The sequence below is a fragment of the Archocentrus centrarchus genome, chromosome 1 (assembly GCF_007364275.1).
Source record: "Archocentrus centrarchus isolate MPI-CPG fArcCen1 chromosome 1, fArcCen1, whole genome shotgun sequence".
Lineage (NCBI taxonomy): Eukaryota > Metazoa > Chordata > Actinopteri > Cichliformes > Cichlidae > Archocentrus > Archocentrus centrarchus.
This window is the reverse complement of record NC_044346.1, coordinates 15,033,488-15,056,805: the sequence shown is the minus strand read 5'-3', so window position 1 is coordinate 15,056,805 and position 23,318 is coordinate 15,033,488. Positions and strand designations below refer to the sequence as shown.

Sequence of the window (23,318 nt, the reverse complement as noted above, 5' to 3'; positions counted from 1 at the left end):
CCCCACACTCATTTACTCTTCAGTCCTCTTGGGTGAGGGAAGGTGGAGAAAAGCAAAATGCCATCAACAAATTTAAAAGGCAGACTGCTGTACAAGAAACTGTATACTTTACACACTGCAGTGCTTGGGCTTGTAGGGAAAGTTATGAACTACTGCCATAAAATGCTGTAGCATCATAGCATTCATCTCAATTGAGCTTGGTTTTAATTGTACCCACCCAGCATGAGTACACAGTATGTTGACACCCACACACAAGATTACAAAGACTGCTTGCCCAGAGGCTTGCTCACACAGTGTACACGACTATGGCCTGGCTGGCAAGCTCATCAGTGGCTCAGTTAGCCGTGGAAAATAGCAGCCTTTACACACACACACACACACACACACACACACACACACACACACACACACACACACACACACACACACACACATACACACACACACACACACACACACACGCACACACACACACACACACACACTGCCTACAAGCATCAGCACTTTCCACCAGTGTCTCTCTCAAAGGAAACCATTACGCTGCAGGAACCCACGGTAAGGCAGGCGGGAGGGGATTTTCTCAAGAAAAAAACCCCTAAATTACAATAAGCTACTTTTCCTGAAGAAAAAAAAAGATTACAGTCAGCCAAGCATCTAATTCACCTGTGACCCAGTAATTTATTTGGCTGATAATCTGCTATTGCAGGTGACACTAACAATCACCAATAAAATGAGCAGAAAGAGGATATGTGGGTGTGGGTGTGGGGTGGGAGGGTTTACAAGAGGCACTGGCTGATTGTGAGGGAGATATTTGATTAAATTCTCAAATGAATAATGCATTATGAAATTGATCCAGACAAATCCCACCTCGAGGAGATTGGAGTGGGATTATTGAGGGAAAGGTTTGGGAGGGTTATGAAAAAGAGGAGGTTTCCTGGAAAGGTGCACTTCAGAATCAGGTGATTATTTTGGGCTTGATAAGGCAATTTGCCATGTCCCATTTATCCAAATTCCCCCCTGCATACAAGAAGGATGTACTGTAGGACATATATATATATATATATATATATATATATATATATATATATATATATATATATATATATATAGTACTAATAGTATATAGTAATATAGTAGTAATAGTATATTATCTCAACATCTGTGAGTTAGGAGAAACCAAGGGCAACCAGTTTATTTCCTCCTTATTTATCTCTTTTTTGTGAATATTTATAATATTCACTGACACAAATTGATGTGAACCCTATGGATGCCCTGGAAACAAAATACCAGTTTACGTGAATATTATCTATATAAATGATGTACCTTCACAATGACACAAATACACTTATTCAGTTTCTTGCTGAGACCTACATTAGACATATACTGTATAGAGAATGGGAAAGAAAAGTGATTTAAGTGCCTTTGAATGTGGCATGTTTGCTGGTGCCTGACGGTCTGGTCTAAGTATTTCACAAACTGCTCATTAACTGGGATTCTCCCACACTTTCCCATCTCTAGGGTTTACAGAGAATGGTCTGGAAAATAAAAAATATCCATTGAGTGGCAGTTCTAAAAAATGTCCTGTTGATGTCAGAGGAGAATGGCCAAACTGCTATAAGCTGACAAGAAGACAACAGTAGCTCAAATAACCACTTGCTACAACCAAGGTATGGGGAAGAGGATCTCTGAACGCACAACATTCAGAACTTTGATGGGCAGATGGGCTTTAAAGTTCAATGTTCAGCTGCATTGGACCACACCGGGTGACACTCACGTCAGCTAAGAACAGGAAAATGAGGCTTCAGTTCCCACAGGCTCACCAAAAAGGGACAAGATTGGAAAAATGTGGCCTGGTCTGATGAGTCTTGATTTCTGACGTGATATTCGGATGGTAGGGTCAGAATTTGGTGTAAACAACATGAAAGTATGGATCCATCCTCCCTTCCATAAACAGTTCATGCTGCTGGTGGTGTAATGAGTGGGAGATATTTTCAAGGCACACTTTGGGCCCCCTTTTGGTACCGGCTGAGTATAATTTCACTGCCATAGCCTACTTGAGTATTTTTGCTGACGTGTCCATCCCCATATGACCACAGTGTACCCAATCTCAAATTATCTCCTGTCACTAGATCTCAATCTAGTAGAGCACATTTGGGATGTGGTGAAACCGGAGAAGTCAACAGGAGTTGACAAATCTGCAGCAACTGTGTGATGCTATCATAACAATATGGACCAAAATCTTTGAGGAATGTTTCCAGCACCTTGTTGAATCTATGCTGTGAAGAATTAACGCAGCTCTTGAGGTCCAACCGGGTACTAGCAAGTTGTACCTAATAAAGTGGCCAGTGACAGTATACGCATATGATATACAGGGGTTGGACAATGAAACTGAAACACCTGGTTTTAGACCACAATAATTTATTAGTATGGTGTAGGGCCTCCTTTTGTGGCCAACACAGCGTCAATTCGTCTTGCGAATGACATATACAAGTCCTGCACAGTGGTCAGAGGGATTTTAAGCCATTCTTCTTGCAGGATAGTGGCCAGGTCACAACGTGATGCTGGTGGAGGAAAACGTTTCCTGACTCGCTTCTCCAAAACACCCCAAAGTGGCTCAATAATATTTAGATCTGGTGACTGTGCAGGCCATGGGAGATGTTCAACTTCACTTTCATGTTCATCAAACCAATCTTTCACCAGTCTTGCTGTGTGTATTGGTGCATTGTCATCCTGATACACGGCACCGCCTTCAGGATACAATGTTTAAACCATTGGATGCACATGGTCCTCCAGAATGGTTCGGTAGTCCTTGGCAGTGACGCGCCCATCTAGCACAAGTATTGGGCCAAGGGAATGCCATGATATGGCAGCCCAAACCATCACTGATCCACCCCCATGCTTCACTCTGGGCATGCAACAGTCTGGGTGGTACGCTTCTTCGGGGCTTCTCCACACCGTAACTCTCCCGGATGTGGGGAAAACAGTAAAGGTGGACTCATCAGAGAACAATACATGTTTCACATTGTCCACAGCCCAAGATTTGAGCTCCATGCACCATTGAAACTGACGTTTGGCATTGGCACGAGTGACCAAAGGTTTGGCTATTGCAGCCCGGCCGTGTATATTGACCCTGTAGAGCTCCCGACGGACAGTTTTGGTGGAAACAGGAGAGTTGAGGTGCACATTTAATTCTGCCCTGATTTGGGCAGCCGTGGTTTTATGTTTTTTGGATACAATCCGGGTTAGTACCCGAACATCCCTTTCAGACAGCTTCCTCTTGTGTCCACAGTTAATCCTGTTGGATGTGGTTCGTCCTTCTTGGTGGTATGCTGACATTACCCTGGATACCGTGGCTCTTGATACATCACAAAGACTTGCTGTCTTGGTCACAGATGCGCCAGCAAGATGTGCACCAACAATTTGTCCTCTTTTGAACTCTGGTATGTCACCCATAATGTTGTGTGCATTGCAATATTTTGAGCAAAAGTGTGCTCTTACCCTGCTAATTGAACCTTCACACTCTGCTCTTACTGGTGCAATGTGCAATTAATGAAGATTGGCCACCAGGCTGGTCCAATTTAGCCATGAAACCTCCCACACTAAAATGACAGGTGTTTCAGTTTCATTGTCCAACCCCTGTATGTGGAAATATATTTGTAATATTTTTAAATTCAAGTACTGTAAGAACTTTACAAAGTTCATAAAAAGTACACTAAATCATGTGGTGTGACCACAATTTCCCTGCAAAATAGCACAAACTCTCCTGGGTGTGTGTATTATAAAGTGGCCTGCTTGGCAGGTAGAAGTTGCCAGAGATTTAGGCTGTCTCAGTTGCTTCTGTTGCTTCAAGTAATCCCAGAATGACTCCATGATCTTTAGATTAGGCTTTGAGATTAGGCCACCCCATCTGTCGCAAGACTAATTTTTCTTGTCACTAAAGATAGTACAGTATGACTCTGGCCAATCAGACACCCTGATGGCACTGGCTAAGGGGGATCCTATACATCTAAAATTACTAAAACTTTGAAATGTACAGCATTTTCTACAGTTTATACAAAACTCTAAACACTGACACTGAATTAAATAGCAATAAACTTTGTCTCTAGTAAGGTTTTACCTCAAAAAGAAAGGGCGTCTCCTTGTGGCAACAGCACCAGACATCTGCTGAGCAGCTTTTATAAGTAATTAGCTTCCCTGCTTAGATTTAGTTGGTTGCTTTTAATGAGCGTGCACTATTCCAACAACAGTTTTCACGAATGACTGCATACACCCCAACAACAAAACTCAGAGTACACTTAATTTCCAACAATTGTAAATATTCATTGCCATGCTCAGTCACTTTATTGAAGTGTACATCAACACAGTGGGGGGAATGATGTGGGAAAACAAAGTAATTATCTGGTGCCTTTCTAAATATAGCAAGCTAAACAGGAGTTTGAAGTATTGTCAGACAATAAAAATGATATCATCAGTGTGAGAAAGGACTTCAGAGGCTCAGGCTGTGGAAAGAGCTTCAAATGTTTTCTAACACATCGCTCCAGCGTGACAGGTTTCGCTGCAAACAGCATGTCCACAGAGCTTTGCAGATGTCATGTGAGACATATGTAGCATTAACCTAACATGGCAGAGTGAGTACTCTGATGTCAATAAAAATGACTTGGTCTTTTAACTTTTTGGGTGTTTTTTTTATTTTCCTTTCTTTTTTTGGGATCAGGGACCATTTATTCCCCCACTGTTGTCATTCGCAGAGCTGCTGTGCTTTTACAAGTGTGCTAAAGGTAACAGTGGATTTTCATTTTGATAAAAAAAAAAGGGGGGAAAGCAGTGCTTTCAATGCTGGTCACACTGTGTCTGTAAAGGACTTCATGGTGAAGCAGCTCTTAGATTCATTAATATGTCAGACTTACCTGTCTTATCAAACTCACATCCCAGTCATGTTTTGGCTGATCTGAATCCTTATTAAAAGTTTTGCATAATTTGTGGAGTGTGCCTATAAGCAAGGGTCATCTCAGCCCCATAATGCAGGCAACATATGGTCCATGCATCTGTACCTTCCAAATACTGTAGAACCTTCCAGTCGCTTTAATTCCACTCAGTTGTTTAATCCAAAGGTGTTTCAGTTCCTGAGTAAAAACTTCACTCATTATCATGCAGTACAGGGAAAACGTGGTTTCTCTCTCCTTTTTTCCCCTAATCTTGTATCTTCCTACTTTTGCTTGTAATGGAGCATCAAACGTACAGAACTGGCGAAAGTAATAAGAACAGTGGTGCAAACTAAATCAAAGTAATCAAGTGACTAATAAGTCAGCCTGTCAGTGTACCGATATTTCAGCTTAAAGTAAGTGAAATAAAGGAGAATTTATGAAAGAGGATTTCTGAAGACACAGTGATGCCTGATGGGTGTCAGGCAGATTAAAAACAGCACTTCCTGGGCTTGAGAGGCAACTAAAAGTCCACAGAAATATAAATGTGCCATTTATTAAAATCATTCTTTGGAGCCTTTCTGGGAGGTATGTGAAATTAAACGTACATAAATGAGAATAATTTATGACCACTTGGAATGTGCAGAATGTAAGACTAAAGTGAAACCTCTCTACACAGTATATCATTTTACAATCACTGGAAATGCAGCACCTTCTCTGGCAAAAGAGAGGGTGTTACTACACATCAGAGACCTACGCTAAAAGCTAAGACCATCTCACACACGCCCACGAGTCATGTACTGCCTTCTGATCTTTTTTTTTTTTCTTGTTTGTTTGTAGGTCAGGTTATATTCCCCCATCTAACAAGGCTGCTAATCCTATTAGATGGAGACACAGGTCACTAAGATGCAAACCCCAATCAGAGCTTTGGGAGAAGCCAGGGGGGGAGTTGTAGGTTTGCTTTCTCTTTCCACTATCCCGGCCATAAAATCACAAAAACATACCAAAAAATGATATTTGCAATGAATTTACAGCCAAGCCAGCATAAGATGTATGCTTGCTACAAAAGCAATGTAAAAGGGAGGCCAGCTGAGTCATTTGCTTCAAATAGCTTTGGCAATTACTATCTAGTCAATATTAATTATACCACCTAATACTGAGTTAGTTGTGGTTTACATTTTCTGACTAAATTCAGTTAAATTTAGATTAAATACCACTGATCATCTCTTTATACTGCAAGAATCTGCTGGGTGATGGCAATCATGTGCTACCTTCACATGTGCCACGCATCTACACGTTGCCATAGACAAGCACTCACCTAACAAAGCAACAGCACCCATCTATGGCAGGAGCCCTCACCAGCTGGACAAAGTGCCACACCACAGTGCAACTACCTAGTGAACAGCTCGAGAAACAACAGCAGTGGCATTTACCTGGCCTCCAAACTCTTAGACCTGGGGTAGGGAACTCCAGGCCTCGAGAGCCGGTGTCCTGCAGGTTTTAGATGTATCCCTGATCCAGCACACCTGAATCACATATAGAAGTCATTAGCAGGACTCTGGAGAACTTGACTGCAGACTGAGGAGGTAATTCAGTCATTTGAGACAGGTGTGCTGGATCAGGGACACATCTAAAACCTGCAGGGCACCGGCTCTCGAGGCCTGGAATTCCCTACCCCTGTCGAGGAAGGCACTGGAACAACCCACAAGAATCGATATCCTGGTGACACCAAAATTGCTAAAGGTGCTGCATGTAACATTCAGTATCTCATACACACACAAAAATAAAAAATGAGCACAATAACACCCTTTTGCCATGATTTTTCTCATACTGGGAATTCAACTGACAGAAACCTGCCAAACACAATAGTAAATTCTATCTGGGCTACTGAAGACTAGACAGAATTTACCATTATGCACAATTTGATTTACATCTTTAACCTGAAGCTATCTTTAACTCATTTCATTTGTATGATTATTGCCGTCCTAGACTCAGCATAGCATGACATGAGTTGTTTTATGTTGAGTTATTGTTATACCAGGTCTACTCAGATGGAATTTCAGCTTTATTTTGCAGTCATCTGAAGACAGAGACATGCTACTATTTTTATCAATAGAGCTTTCTACCCAGGCAAAGTTAATGCCTGGGCAGAAAGCCATAGGACTCATGCTTAGGTCATGCTAGGCACCTGAAATTGTATCCTCAAGCATATTTTCCGTCTTCAAGTGTGTTTTCCTGTTTTCTTTTTGTTGTTTTTTTACTTGCATAACTACAGTGACTGTGTATTATGATATGTATGCAATACTATCCCTCCTGTGTAGACAGAGAGAATGCACCAAAGCTGCTGCAGCTCCTCTGCTGACATGCTAATCACACTACACCTTCTATATGCAGCCAGCTTTAGTTTCAAGGAAGGTCTGATCTTTTAACCTGAGAGCATAAATCTGCAAGACATTTAAAGAGCAGCACTTCTTGCTTCTCTCTTTTTCATCACTGTAGAGCTCTTGGGGAGATCTTTCAAACCCCAACTGGAACTGAACAGATCAGACTTATGTGGGTGTCTGTTGCACATGAAACAGAGCGGGTAGTCTTTGATGGCAGGTTTAGAGGTTCAGGCACCAACTGCAAGGCAGTGGATATGTTTATATGGAGCCTAATATGGGATTGTCTTTGTACTAGCCCTGCTGAAACACAGTGCAGCATTTTAAACCACTGATCACAAAATTTTACTATATATACTAGAATAAAACATTGGAATTAAAGGAAATGTACTGTGATGGTTTGAGCTGCACTTACTAGGTAAATTCTAGGTTGTTGGAATATTCCAAACACATAAAAGTTACTCACGGAGTTCCACAGGGTTCTGTGCTGGGACTGATACATGCTTTCCTTGGGTAATATTATTAGAAATCACTGCTACGTAGCTGATGCCTAGTTATATTAATTTTATGAAGTCCAGTTGATTAAACTACAGGCATGTCTTGAAGACATAATGACCTGTATAGTGTGCAATTTTCTACTTATAAATTCTGGCAAAAGTCTAATTAAAAGCATCAGCACATGTAAATGCCAAACTATGAAAATCACATCAAATATAACCGACCCCAAATCTAAAATCTTCAGACATGTGTGTATATGACTGCAGCTGCTGAATCCTAAGATACTCCCAGCTGTCAGTTTCATAGATCTTTTTTTTTTCTTTTAATAAACACAAGCTGTCAGTGCATGAGTGGGTGACTAAGAGACCAATTGAAAGGTACTTTCTCCATTTAGCTACTAACATATTATATAAATGCAGTCCATTTACTATGTTTGCACTTTGCAGCTTTCAGGTGTGAAAATGGGAGATTAAAAGCACGTTTTAAGACCGAATTACTTTTAGTGATACGGTCAATAAACAATTGTTAAAATGATTAAATACAACATTCTGGTGAGAGTATGGATTCAAATATTAGTGTTACTAGAAATAATACTGCATAATATTGCTCTAACATTACAAAGGCAGTGAGACAGAAAATGTAAAATGTACATTAAAGGAAATGTACTGTGATGGTTTGAGCTGCACTTACTAGATAAATTCCAGGTTGTTAAAGACTTCCAAACACACAAAGGTTAGTCACGGAGTTCCACGGGGTTTTGTGCTGGGACTAATACATGCTTTCCTTGGGTAATACTATTAGAACACATTGCTATGTAGATGATACCTAGGGACTTTGGAAGAGTCTCCCATTCCAGCTAGGTTTCGGTGACTCTGTGGACTCTTTTAAAAAGCAGTTGAAAACTTTTCTGTCAAACCACTCTTTTCATTATCTTCTTTTAATTCTGGTTCTTGTTAAATGGGGTTCTATATGGCTGGTTACTGTGTTTTAATTTAACTTACTAAGACCAAAATGGAGAGGTTTGGCCATAACGCACTGCATCATGTATGGAGAAAACCAAACACAGCGAATCAGCACAAATGCAATGGCCAAGTGGGACAAAATTCATTCACAATAATGTTAGAGACTGATAAAGTCATACAGAAAACATATTGGAGTTATTGCTGCTAAAGGTGGTTCTACAAGCTATTGAATCATGGGGTGTACTTAGTTTTTTAGAGGACTGCAAAACTTTCTTTTCCAGATGAGTTTGTAGAAAAAGGGGAACATACCTAATTTAATTTAATAAGGGAGGAAAAACAGTTTTGTTTTATTATGTGTAATGCTGTGACATTTTAATATGCTGCACTAGCACAACACTAATTGGACATAGGCAAGGCATGCATCCATTACAGAACTATAAAATAGGGATAAAATAGGATAAAATAGGGGGAAATAGTGTGGTAGTGGTTTCACAAAAAGAGTGGGATAGTAGCTTCAACTTTTGTGCATAGCAAGACTCCCAGCAAGCAAGTGTAGATGAAAGTGAGAGCTCTGTAGTTTAACTAATTTTAGTATGGCAGACTTGAACAGCAGTACTTTTCAGCACTTGTGACATTGGCTGACATTGCCACAATGATGGCGAGGGAAGCAAAGTGGCCATCAGACAAGAGACAGTTCTTATCGGAGGACGGTTACTCTCGTAGGTTATCACTGCTGAGCTGTCCACCCAATCACTACCAAGACCTTTCTTGGATATCTCTGAGATTGGTTCTTGTAAAAGCGTGTGTCTGCTTGTGTGTGCGTGTGTGTGTGTGTGTGTGTGTGTCTGTGTCTGTGTGTCCCCTCCAAGTCTCACTCTTTGTGCTGTTTCTCTGTCTGCTTCCACCCCACCCTCCCTTCTGGCAGTAAACACTTGCACTTACAGAAAATTCCCACCACATTGACACTCATCCAGCTAAAGCAAGTGGCGATGCCAAAAATATGTCAAGTCGCCGTCTTTTACACATCATGATTATTGACAGGGCAGGATTAACTCAGGCTGGGATTCTCCATACTTCAGCAGTTCATAATTGGAGTGACAATTCACCATGGAACAGTAGCTGTTCAAACTGCAGCCTGAGATGTGGTTAATATCTGCCAGTCAGACATTCCTCAATTCAGGTATACAGCAGAATAACATAATCTGCAAGGATCACTATATTGAGAAACAATATAGCGAGGAGTTACTGAAAAGACACGTTTGCAGTGGTATTTCTGTCAAAACTGCCATCTATAGAGTTCACCAAAACTCAAAAACATTTATTTCAAGCTTAGCAGTGACCCCCGAAGCCTTGTCTGAAAACCGTGGAGAACTGGGAAAGCACACAATGGAAATATGAATGCTCAGGGCATACAGCAGAGTTTTATGTTTACAGAATAATTCATCCCAGCTCATCAACTTGAAATGACAAATATTAATCTTGTAAAATCATATCGACCATGAAATAACTATTGAAGAGTGTGCAGTCATCATGCTCATAGCTATCTCAGGACTGCGGGGGAAAAAAGTATATTAATTTTATACATATAAATTATAAATGCATACAAAAAATTCAAGGTTTAGCCCCCTAAAAATTCCTGCGGGCGGTCTTTGTCTTTCACGTTCAGGTCAAGTCCTCAGCTCCTCTACCACAGGCCTGAGTATCTTAGCTGTTCCTAGGACTGAGCTCTTCTAGACAGAGATCCTGGATGCCATTCGTGGAATCTACTGGAGGCACTTTCTCGGTTTGGGGGTCACTCCCCGAGTAGCCCGATTACCAAGGGGACCACTGTTACATTCACGTTCCACATCCTCTCTAGCTCTGAGCCCTTGGTATTTATCAAGCTTTTTGTGTTCCTTCTTCCAGATGATGCCATCACTTGGTATTGCACATCTATCACTACAGCCTTCTTCCTCTGCTTGTCCACCACTACCATGTCCGTTTGGTTAGCCCATCACTAGTTTGTCTGTCTGTATCTGGAAGTCTCACAGGATCCTAGCTCTGTTATTCTCAACAATCTTTGGGGGCGTGTCCCATTGAGACCTCAGGACTTCCAGGCCATACTCAGATTTTCCTGAATACTGTGCCAGCCACTTAGTTATGGCATTGAATGCATACTGTAGACATACATACACAGACGCCGCATTGAATCATACGTCAATGTTGCCGCCATATTGGATGTGGCAAAAATAAACATAGAGGTGCATCACTCTGGTGCTGCGTGGAGTTATTCAAACTGTGTAGTAATAATATAATTAATTTCTAAAACACTTTACAAAAGTTGGAAATGTTTTACCTTTTTAACCATAAAATTTTATTGTATGCAATAAAACATAGATCTATAATTTTAGTATAGTTTCATTGCTAAAAGAAAATGAAGTAGATCAATATCTATAGCAGTTTCTTATTTTAATTTGTAAACTTTGTTCATTTTTTGTCTTAAAGATTGTCATTAATAATACTTAAAATTGATTAAAAAAAACACTGAAATTAAAAAAGCTTTTTTTAATTCAGAAAACTACAGATGTTATTTCTACATGTTGGGATCTGGTTATTGTAGACATTTATCATCACAGTAGCAGTGTTACAAACACTGGTAGCAGTAAAGACTCATAAAAACATTAGAAACACATACGCTGGTTTTGATGCCTGCACCCTAACATACGTGGAGTATTTAACATTTATAATTATCAAAGAAAGTTATGTTATTTTTGGTGCCTGTCAGTTTCCCAGTGTATATTAGTGCATATTTGAATGTGCGAATGAGATGCATTAACTTAAAGAACTGTCGAAAGGCTCTTTATGAAGTTCAGTCCATTTACTTGTATTAGTTTACAGCACAGATCTGCCATATCTAATATGGTGGATGCCCTGGTGTATCACAGCAATGGGCTGACCCGCTCATTGAGGCGTCTATGCATGTATGTCTATGGTTCCATGTATGCCCTTCTTGCTACCATTTTGCACCCTGCTGTTATGTGCTGGATTGTCTCGGGGACGTTGCTGCACAGCCTGCAGCTGGGGTCTTGCCTGGCGTGGTAGACCCCAGCCTCTATCAATCTTGTGCTCAGAGCTTGTTCCCGTGCTGCCGTGATTGGTGCCTCTGCACTGTTTTTTAGCTCAGCTTTGTCCAGCCATTGGTATGATTTTTTGATATCAGCCTCTTCTTCTATCAGCCGGTGGTACATGCCGTGCAGAGGCCTGCCCTTCTACAATGGTTCCTGTTCTTGCTCCCCTTCTTCCTCGGGTTTCTGCTGCCTGAGGTATTCACTAAACACATAATCAGTTGTGATCATCTTCCTGATGTATTCATGGATCTTTGTTTTTTCATCTAGGATAGTGGTTCTGACACTCACTAGTCTTCAGCCTTCTTCCTTCTGGATTTGGGGTGGAAACCCACCATGATGGTAAGGAGCTTTCTTGTCTTGATGTCAGTGGATTCTAACTCCTCCTTTGGCCAGCTTATATCACACCAGGGTATCTGATGACCGGCAGGGTGTAGGTGTTGATTGCCTGCCTTGTTTTTCCCATTCAGCTAAGTCCTCAGGATTGCCCTCTCCACCACTCTATTTTATATATATATATATATATATATATATATATATATATATATATATATAGAGAGAGAGAGAGAGAGAGAGAGAGAGAGAGAGAGACGGACGACCGACGGACGAACAGACAGACAGATAGATTGATAGATGTTCCTTACTAGGTTGTCTTTCTTCACTGACAAATACAGAAATTTCAGTACATACATGTAGACCTATTTTATTCTATTACATAAAAATCCTACATGAAAAGGTTGGAGGGAGTATGATTTTCATTCAGGCTTGAGATACATTATCTTATCCAGTATAATCCCACGGGTATTAGCAGATCCAGGTATGAAAAAACAATGTGCGTCATTAAGTGTTTGAACTCTCATTTTTAAACTGTGCAGAATGTGAACTCAGAGTGGTATAATTGGATTTCAACAACAAAAAAAACACATGTACATTTTGACGTGTTTTCCCCCTCAGGGAAATGTGTGGACATTATTGGGACTTTGGGACTTCTCTCATACAACCTCTGTCCAATTTCCTCAGTGTGTGTGTGTGTGTGTGTGTGTGTGTGTGTGTGTGTGTGTGTGTGTGTGTGTGTGGCAAATGGACCCGTGGTCTGAGATAAAGCTTTGATTGGTTCTTTCTCCATTGCCCTCTGAATCAAACATCTTGCTCTATGCTTTAAGTGCATATGGTGTGTGTGAGTGTGCATCTGGCTCTTTCTGGCAGCCAGAGGAAGAAATGGGAATTATAGTAGCACAGTAAAAACCCTCTGCTTGTGTTTTATTGGATTGAATACATTTTATGGCTGCTTTATGGAAATGACCAGGCATGCTCCATTTCCTGTTTTACTCAAATGAGGCCTTTTGTTTGTCACACCATGGTTCACATCACAAAAACCAATCAAAATTCCTCACCATGGTCAGCTACAGGAATGCAAACTGAAAACATGCTTTACACATCCATTCCAGACTGCAGAGAGCAAAAGCAGGATAAATGAGACTGTGATTAGACAGAGCTCTTCCAAATGCAGCTGTCCTATCCCTTTATACCAGGAGAACACTTGGTAATGGGTTTGCACTGACAACAAACACAGGTTTGTCATTAGCAGTCTGTCTTTGAGCCTCTTCACTGAGGTAAGTGAGTACAAATGTGATACAACCAATACACACAATCTCATTTATCTCATTCATATTCTTTGAACTTTCTTCATCCTGCTTCTCTCAAATTGGCCTTGCTCAGATTTTTGTTAAACTTTGAAAATGGTATGGTACTGAGATTTAACCCAAGAGCCCTGAACTGTGCGTCTTGCCACATCTTTCATTCCAATCTCCAATATAGATGAAAGCTGTATTATGTAGTGCTGTGCAAGAGCCTTGAACCACCCCTAATATCTTTATATTTTGCAAGGAAAATGGGAAATACATGCAGCAATTTACTGAAACATGCAACCCTACTTGAAAATACAGCATATAAGGCAAACGTTTAGTTTGCGCAATTATAATGAGTATTAAAGTCAATATCTGGTATGACCGCTTCGATTCTTCATCACAGCCTGAACTCTCTTAGGCAAACTTTCTTGGAATCTCCTTAGGTAGTCTTCAGGAATAGTTCTCCAGGCTTCCTGAAGGACATTCAAAGCTCTTCGTTGGATGTTGGCTGCCTTTTGTTCTATTCTCTGTCAAGATTATCTCACACTGCATCAATAATATTGAGGTCTGGACTCTTGGGAGGTGATAGTGTTCCATTGTGTGTGTTTCTATCCAGGTATGCTTTTAGTGTAGCAGTGTATTTGGGATCATTGTCGTGCCAAAAAATGAAACAGCTGCCAATCAAACACTACACGTGATAATGCATCTGATGGTACTTTTCTGCATTCATAATTCCATCAATTTTAAAAAGATGTCCAACACTACTGGCTGAAATGCAGCCTCAAACCATGACCAGAGCCTCCACCATGGCTGTAGACACTCACTGTTGAACCTCTCTCCTGACCTCCTCTGTATATATTGATGATGATTTGAACAAAAAAAATTTAAATTTGGATTCAACACTCCATGAGACCTGTTGCCACTGATGTTCAGTCCAGTTCTTATTTAATTTGGCATACCTCAGCCTTTTCCCCCTGTTTCCCTTCCTTAATAATGGCTTCTTGACAGCCACCCTTCCACTGAGACCATTTCCTATGAGGCTTCAGCGAACAGTAGATGGATCAGCTGAAGGGCCAGATGCATCTCTCGGGTCCTGTGTCAGCTTTTTTCCTATTTCTTAGACAGATACTGTTCATTTTCTGTAGATAGGATTTTTTTAGGCTTGCCAGGTCCTCTTTTCTCCTCCAGTTTCCAGTTTCCTCAAAGTTTTGAAGGACACACTGGATATCATGCTGAGATATGCCAAATTTTCAGCTAATAGATCTTTGGGAATCACCTTGTTTGTGCAAAAATAAAATGTCTGTTAAACTGTGTTATCTTTGGCATTTTTTTCACAGATTCAACTCAAATATACAAATATAAAAATATAAAATGAGTTAAACTGGTTCGTTGCTAAATTGTTGGGGGTAGACAAAACACTGATTCATGCCTTGAATCTGTGGCTTTTTATGCCTGAAGGATTCATAGGTCAGTGTTTAGTAGTTTAAAAAATGAAAACCATTTCTTGAAAATGGTCAGGTAGAAGGACTGGACCTTCAAAATGTGTGGAGAGCTACTGCTCAAGATCACTTTAAAAAAAAAATTACAAGATTCAGTTTCAGGTTCATTTGTTTGTATCTGTAGGTTGATTTGGGCTGCAGTAGTGAGTCAGCCATCCTCACAGGCACCTTTAGATAAGCATAATACAAAATACTGGATAAATAAATAAATAATAGAGAATTCACACAGGTTCATGTAGGTATGATTTGTTCATCTGAGTCATGGATGCTGGAACAAAGCTTTTTTTTTTTTTAAACTGTGTTGTTCTGCACTTTGGGACCAGAAACCCGAAGCCAGAAAATCTCCTTGGAACCAAAATAGAACGAAATGAGTGGTGGCTCAAAACTTTTGCACACTACTATCTACATATGAACTTGAAACTAACTGGGAAGAAAACAAGTGCTCTGCTGCTGTGTATTCAAAATGAAATGATCATTTTGTGCTTTGTACCATGACAGCAGTGGTGTTTTTCTTATCTCTCATTTAAACACCATAAAAGAAACAACATATTATTTAAATTCATCGTGTCCTTAAATATTTAGCTGAGCTGATAATAAAATCAATTTAAGTGGAGTTATCCTTGTAAAGTACAACTTTTTTTTCCAGTCACAAAGCACATTTCTTGATTCAGTGATGAGAATGTGAGATGAAAGGGGGAATTTATTCCACCTCTGAGCCGTTCAAAGTGGAGTTGCACTTAAGACATCGGTGACAAAGAAAGGCTAGGCTGTCATGCTTTGACAACTAGGCTCAAGGGTGGGATCATTTACACCTGGCTGATATCGAATCCGTTTTTACTCCATCTCACACCTCTGCTCCCTGACTTATCATTTTCTCATGCCTGTGTGCATTCTCAAATATTCATGACCACAAAGCCAGTGTCATCTTACAATATCTAAATGGGAAGCCCAAGGCACAGGTAAAATCATCCTACTATGAAATTCTTAGGTCTTCTACCACTGTTAAAGCAGTCATCTATAAACCTCACTCCATCAGTTTCCTCCCCCCTCGCGGTTTCGATTTCCACACCCCTTATTTCCACTCCAAAACTTTTATGGTAGGTACAATATGATAATAGATGGCATGGCACATAACGCAAAACTGCAAATGTGCTACATCTGTATGTATTCTGTTTCTAACCATGTGTGCTTTTCTGCGTTCCACTGCAGTGAATCAGCTGGTGGCACAACATCTGCTATCAAAGCTGAAAGTGATATGTAAAACTTTTGACAGACGATTTGTAAAACACACACACAAACACAGCAAATTGCCCCATGTTCACTCTTGCAAAGGGGCAAAAAAAAAAAAAAAAGAAACATTAAATGACTGAGCCTTGACTGAGTGATTCTCGATCTGCCACTTAAGCAACCAGGGGCTGACGCATTGTGCCAGCTCATGTTCAGGGTCATGCCTGTGTCAGCTAAACCCTCTCTAATGAGACCCAGACAAGTACGCTGTGCCCGGCCGAGTGGAGCCGGAAATCTAAGCGCAAGAGCTCCGGCACCAGGAAAAAAAAAGAAAAAGAAAGAAAAGACAGAAAGATCTATTGCAGGGGCACTATGCAAAGCATTGTTTTAATGGTCACAGGTTTTTTTTTCCTAAGCAGTCTCAGTAAGTTATAAGGTCTGCACTTTTTTGGGGGTGGAATGAGTTGAGTGAAGCATATAAAAATAAGAAATGCTAAATAGGATCTGTCTATAAGGCTATTTGTTTAGCATAAAGCTCTAAAAGCAAAGCTTGAGTGAAATGTTGTGCGCTTTATCAGTGATACTTTTGACAGTCTGACAGGAACTATTGAGAAATATCAGTCACAGAGAGTGAAGGACAGCACAGAAGACAGACACTAAAAATCCCCAAATACTAAAGTACTTAATAAAACCAAATATTTTGTCCACCGCCTGGATATCAAAGAACCTTTGAATGGCACTTACCTTGAACATTTTTTTTTCTTCAAGGCATTCTTAAAATATTTTAAGAATGATTTTATCAACATTAAGTTGATAAAATTTGATCTGTAAGTACTGAGATTGATTTCAGATCCACCAGCGTGGGTCCAGTCAAGCAAACTGATGGTTTTAGGGAAGCTTGAAGCTGTTAAACTGCACGTCATGTCTGTGTGTATTTTTTTATGGGACAGTGATAATGCCACAAGAACCATCTGTGCCCCCCCCCCCCCCCCCCCCCCCCCCCAGTTGCCCAGGTTCCCACAGAGAGCTGCTCTTTGAAGAACCATGGGGTGAAATATTGAGGTCAGGCAGAGTTTAGAGGGTGACTCGACACAAATAAGAGATCTGTACCTGCAATGTATTTACATAGTCTAAAAATAAACAAATTAGAATCCATTTATTATGAGAGTTATTCTGAGGTAACCAAGATTAAACTACACGAGAGCTAACAGAGTAAAACAGATTGAAGCAGCGATTTGGGGGGGGGGGCATAAGATTAAACTATCTATGCTGCCATTTTAGTAAATGTGGAGGACATGGTTGTGGAGCGTGGAGGTTACCCCTCCCTACCATTCCCTGTACATGTTGGTTACATGTTGGTTGGGTACATGTTGGTTCCGGGGTGCGTGGCCAGATGTTTTGGTGTGGTTCTTGGCCTGCTCCCTTGGGGGTTGTGGTCTGGGGGTGCACAGACCTCTGCGGTGCAGTTGGGGAGGGGGTTGTGCTGGCTGTCGGGTGGCTCTCGGGTGCCTGGGGCCCTGTTCTGGAGGGGTGGGCTGCCAGTTGCCTCTGGTTCTCTTGCCCTTTGGCTGTAGGGTCTCCGTCTAGGGCCTCCCTCCTTCCTCTTCTGGGATGTGCACTTGGTTGCCATCGGGATGTGTGGCCTCAGGTCTTCAGATGGCCCGGCTCTCCTAGGTTTTTCTCTGTCTGCTTCTGGCTGCCAAGGGGCATCGTTGCAGCTTCTCACCCTTCTCATCCACAGACATTCACACTCTCTCACTCCCTCTCACACATACACCACAACAAGATTGTTTGTATATCCATTTTGCTTTTTGTTTTGCTTTTGTTCTTTGTTTTTGTATGCATTTTCTTGCAGTTGCAACAGTTGATGATGGATGTGTCTTTTCTCCTATTTTCTCCCCTTTTTTCTCTCTTTTTTTCCTGCTTGCCAGTTCTGGTATCACTGTATCGCACATGTAAAAGAAAAACACTAACAAGAGGAGCCTATAGAGAGTTTATAAAGCTCACCCCAGCAGTTCCAGAATGTTCTTGCCACTTTCATGGAAATTGAAACCTCATGGTTGTTATGTTTTCATGTCTTCAGTAAAACAGGGACAGAATATTGTGTGATAATAGTTTGTTTGTTCATTTTTTTTTTTCAAAACTGAGTGTTGTAAATCCTTATAACACACTCCCTTCTCTCTGAAACAGGTAGTTCAAAAGTTGATAGCTCACCTAAAGTAAGAAGGGAGCCCCATGATACCCTGTAGGTGCTGCACAGACCTTTGCAGACTCACTTCCACATATTGTTAGCTGTGTGCTGTCACCAGGGGGTGGTGTAAAGAAAATACATGGAAGAACCAGTAATGTGGGCTACTCTTGTTTGTGTTTGTGCTGCTGTTGGTCCTCTAACTTAGCCCCTGCTTTATAGAAGACGGAAGTCATAATATAAAAAAGAAGAAAGCCCTAGATCTGTAACCAATTGTTGACTTGTCCAATGTTTACTATGACAGTTAAGCTCCAGCTCCTCTGCACTCTGAATAAGTGAATAAGTGGTTAAGAAAAAAGATGGATGGATGGATGGATGGATGGATGGATGGATGGATGGATGGATGGATGGATGGATGGATGGATGGATGGATGGATTGACTGCTTTAGTTAAGGGTCATAGGGGAATTGGTGCCTATTGCACCATTTTGTGGGTAACTTATCAAGCCAGCTTTTTCACCACTCAGAATTTACACATAACTCATATTGTTGGTGCCTTAGGGCTATGTACTGTTTTTTGGAGGATTGCAAATGCATTTGCATAGCCTCTGCATAGGTTGAATTCCCCAAATCCCTCTCTTTGTGAAACCAGACTCCTACGCAAATGGACAGCAATGCAAGATCATAAATCCCACGTTACAACCATTGAGGGAAAAATTAATTCAGCTTTTGCAGGAGAATGTCAGGATGGCACTTCATGACTTGGGAGGTTGGGTTTTGCAATGACCCAAAGCCAACAAATAAAGAAATACTGTAAAATGAGTGAAAATGTAAAAAAAATAAATCACTTGTTTGGAAAGGCCACATCAGAGTCCTAAACTTAAGCAAGATGGTTTGGCATGATCTGACGAAAGCTGTTCAATGACAAAAACCAGAAATGTTAATCAGTTGAAACGGTTTTATAGGGAGGAATGATCCAAAATTCCTCACCAGTGCTATTCCAGTTTCATAGGGCGGAGATGTGGCTCAGGAGGAAGAGTGGAGTCATCTACTAATCGGAAGGTTGGTGGTTCAATCTTCAGCTCCTCTAGTCCGTATGTCAGTGTGTCCTTAATCAAAATACTGAACTGATGCCTTCATCAGTGCGTAAGAGTGTGTTTGATAGCATTAAAAAGCTGTGTGTGTGTGTGTGTGTGTGTGTGTGTGCGTATGTTCATAATACCTTGTGGGGACAATTTTCCTGACATATACTACGTTGTGGGGACCAATTGCTCCTTGTGGGGACTGGAACCTTGTCCCCACAAGGGGAAACCCTGTTTTTGGGTCAGGGGTCAGAGTTAGGGCTAAGGTATGAATTGAGTTTAGGTTAGGGTTAGGGTTAGGTATGTGATGGTTAGGGTTAGGAAAAGGGTAAAGGTAAGGTTTAGGCTGTAGAAATGAATGGAAGTCAATGGAAATTCCCCACAAAGATAGCAAAACACACTTGTGTGTGTGTGTGTGTGTGTGTGTGTGTGTGTGTGTGTGTGTGTGAATGAGTGAAGGTTTTTTTGTAGTAAGTCCTTCGAGTAGTCTAGAAAAATTCATTGCTATTGAAGTTACCTCTATGAGGTACTAAATTTAAGATTTTACTTACTTTTGGAAGTGGTAACCACAGGTGGAAAAACACGATGTTGTTTCATGCCAAGACAAGTAGAAGATTGTTCAAGTAGATCATTTCAAGCTACATGCAGCCACACAGTAAGTGCAAAAAAAAAAAAAAAAAAAAAAAAAAAAAAAGGCCCCAGTGTGTTTGCACACTAGAGCAAACACAGCTCCGGTCCACAAACACACTGGAACCATGTTTGTGCTACTGCTGGCCTTGTGCCGACGCAAAATCAGAGGCCTTAAAGTAATACATTTGCAAATACTAACCACGGCTATATTGAAGTCCTAACTCATCATAAAGCTCATGAATGTTTCATAGTAAGTTATGCCAAATTAAGATCTTGGCACACAGGGTTGAGTGGGGTGGTTGATTAAGATCAAACGTGTGTGCACACTGAAGAGGCTGTTATAAAGTCTGTTTTAAACGTCTAAATCAGAGGGCCCGGCCCATTCAGGATTCTATGTCTGGCTCTCTTTTCCATTCCCACTGACGTACTGGCTGGTTTTCCCGTGGGATCAGTGCCATGCACAGATGCTCACTGAAGGCTTCACACCCTTTTCCTTCAAAACTCAAAGCAAAAGTTTTGGTCTAAGACTGACTGGAATGATTACTACCATACGGCCGCGATTCAATTCTATAAATCAGCACACAACTCTTTGCACCTCCAAATCAGTAGGATAAATTTAAACATAATGAGATTCCGAAACCGTATTTCTTTTAATGATCCTCCCCTGTAAAGTTTAAAGCTCGGTACAGCAAAACCTACACTCTAGAGATGACTGCTTCACAAGTGGCTTTGAACACACTGTCATCGTTATAGCTCCGTTTCTTACCCGCTGGATTTTTAACATACACACATACACAACACATGCACACGCCGAGCAAAAGTGTTTACTCACTGATTCCTGGGTCTTGTCCTTTGCATCGTACACGCTTAGTTTCACTAGCGTCTCTGGGCTAGCAGGATACTCTGAAGGGAAGGTCACCCCCGTCAGAAACAGTGGGTCTTTGTTCGCCTGGCAGAGAGAGAGGAACAACACAGAAATATAGTGAGCTACAGTATGTGTGTGTATGTGTGTGTGCACATGTGTGATTATGCGCATTTGTACTGCAACACAGATGTACATGAAAAAGGAGGAAGCTGAATGTGGGGAAAAAAAGGAGGGAGACTCGGATGGGTACATGAGCCAGCAGCTGGGCTCAGTCTGCCCCCTTCCTCCTCCTGCATTTCTCTCCATTCCTCTCGCCTTTTCCTGCTGCCTCTCCTGGGCACAAAAAAAAAAAAAAAGAAGATAGAGCTCTCGCTGGTGGGTCTACCTGAAGGTGTGGCATAAATACATTCTGCCAACTGAGGCTGCAGATCAGGAGCAAAAAAAAAAAAATGTTGACAGGTAAGCTGATGCAGTGGCAGGCAGGCAGTGGGATTAAACCAAACACAGCAGACAGCGCTGGGCGTTCAAACACCAGAAGGCAGCATGGCATTAGCCAATATTTGCTCACAACCTCCCTGAAATCACAATACACAAGTCACCACCTTTAACTTCTGCTGTGCTTGTTTTGCCATGTCCTTAGGAGACATTCCTTTCATTCCACACCAGCTAACAAGGGTGTGAGCAGTATTTGCTTTAACACCAAAACCTTTCTAAAAACAAAGCACAACGAAACGAGCAAAACAGCAGACAAGCAGTATCATGAAATAAAGAGAGTCTATGTGCCGGTTTCTACAAGATTTCACTTATTCAGCAACATGTTGAAAAAGGAGAATGGTGATATTTACTGACAGTATCATGGTGATATGCCTCCGCTTCCATTATGCATCAAAACAAAGGAAATTGTTGTTATATTAAAAAAAAAAACTGTTCTTACCTTTAAGCGTATTTTAAACTTTTTTAAAAGCTGCAAGACGATCAATAGGATCAGTTTGTTTTGGTCTCTATGCTTTATGATTGATTTAGCAGTAGTTTGGCATAGTCTGTGTCTTGCCCCATCTATCCCTGCTCGTCCCTTTATCTTTCTGGAAATATCTGTGACTCTGGAGCTACATGTTACTAATAAGCAGTAGCTGGCTCCACCAAAACGCTGAGGGTTTATTGTAATATTGTTGCTGTCTTGCTTCGCTCTCCTTTTCTCTCTTCTCTTCCCTTCACGCCAGTCAGTCGCAGCAGGGGGCAGCTCTCCCTGAGCCTGGTTCTGCTGGAGGTTTCTTCCTCTTAAAAGCATTTTTTTCCCCCTCTTTACTTTTGCCCAGTGACTGCTCATAGGGGATGGTTAAATCGTTGTGCTTTTCTTTGTCCGTATCTTACAATGTGAAATGCCTCCTGCTGTGAATTTGTGCCATAAAAAAATCAAATTAAATGGAACTGAATAAGCTGTCGACCTGTCCGGGGTGTACCCTGCCTCTCACCCTGTGACAGCTGGGGCAGACTTCGCCCCCCCCCCCCCCCCCCCCCCCCCCCCGCGACCCTGAATTGGATAAGCGGAAGAAGATGGATGATGGATGGATGAGCTGTGGCATCATGAGAGTTTACCACATTTTTATTTACTTTTTTTATGTCTGAGCTTCATCAGTAACTGAAATTAGTGTAATGTCATTTCCTTTTTCTCCTCTTAGTTGATGCTCTTGCAGTATCGAATGTCATCTGCAGTGAGGCAGCAGCAGTATTAACAAGATAATCAACCTGTGCACGCGAAGCTTATTTATCCATCGCTCCTCCGTTCTGTAGGCATGTGACACTGAGGTAAATAGCCGAATCACTTCCTCAAATATGGTTATAGAAGTGTTAAAGTCACACTTAAGAACTACTTTATCTGCTACTGATTAGATAAAAAGCCAGAGAATTTAGAGGCAAGTAGGCAAGATAAGACAGAATCATTGATAATTTATATCAATAATGCCTTAGGTCAGTCCTAGCTGATACAACTTTTAAGGCATCTCTCTAACATTCATAAATTTCTTTTAAATAAATCTCACGTGTAAAATGTTTTTAAAAATAAAATAACTTTCAGTGTGCATATACAGTAGTCTGCAATACATTCTAATTAAAAACTTGATTGGCACCCAGGGAGTGCAGCCTTCCACTAAGGCCAATGCGCTGTATATTGCATGTTGTTGTTTTTTAAAGAAGTGATCCAAATGTGGGCCAACAAATTTATAGTTGGCTGTTGGCTTGTTTACTTCTGCGTATTCCTGCTGACAAACACAGCAATACATTTTATTCCTCCAACTTAAGGAATAAAATGTATTGTTCCAGGAGCTGAGGGGCTT

The 23,318-nt window shown here is 41.1% G+C and overlaps 1 protein-coding gene across 3 annotated transcripts in view; it reads right to left on the bottom strand.

Annotated features, from left to right (window-relative positions):
* Positions 1-23,318, bottom strand: part of inpp4b (inositol polyphosphate-4-phosphatase type II B) — a 176,929-nt gene that overhangs the window by 122,445 nt on the left and 31,166 nt on the right. For all 3 annotated transcript variants that reach the window (XM_030741749.1, XM_030741740.1, XM_030741757.1), the window contains one exon: positions 20,953-21,069. In XM_030741749.1, coding sequence (XP_030597609.1) covers positions 20,953-21,069 — 117 coding nt within the window. The remainder of the gene's footprint in view (positions 1-20,952; positions 21,070-23,318) is intronic.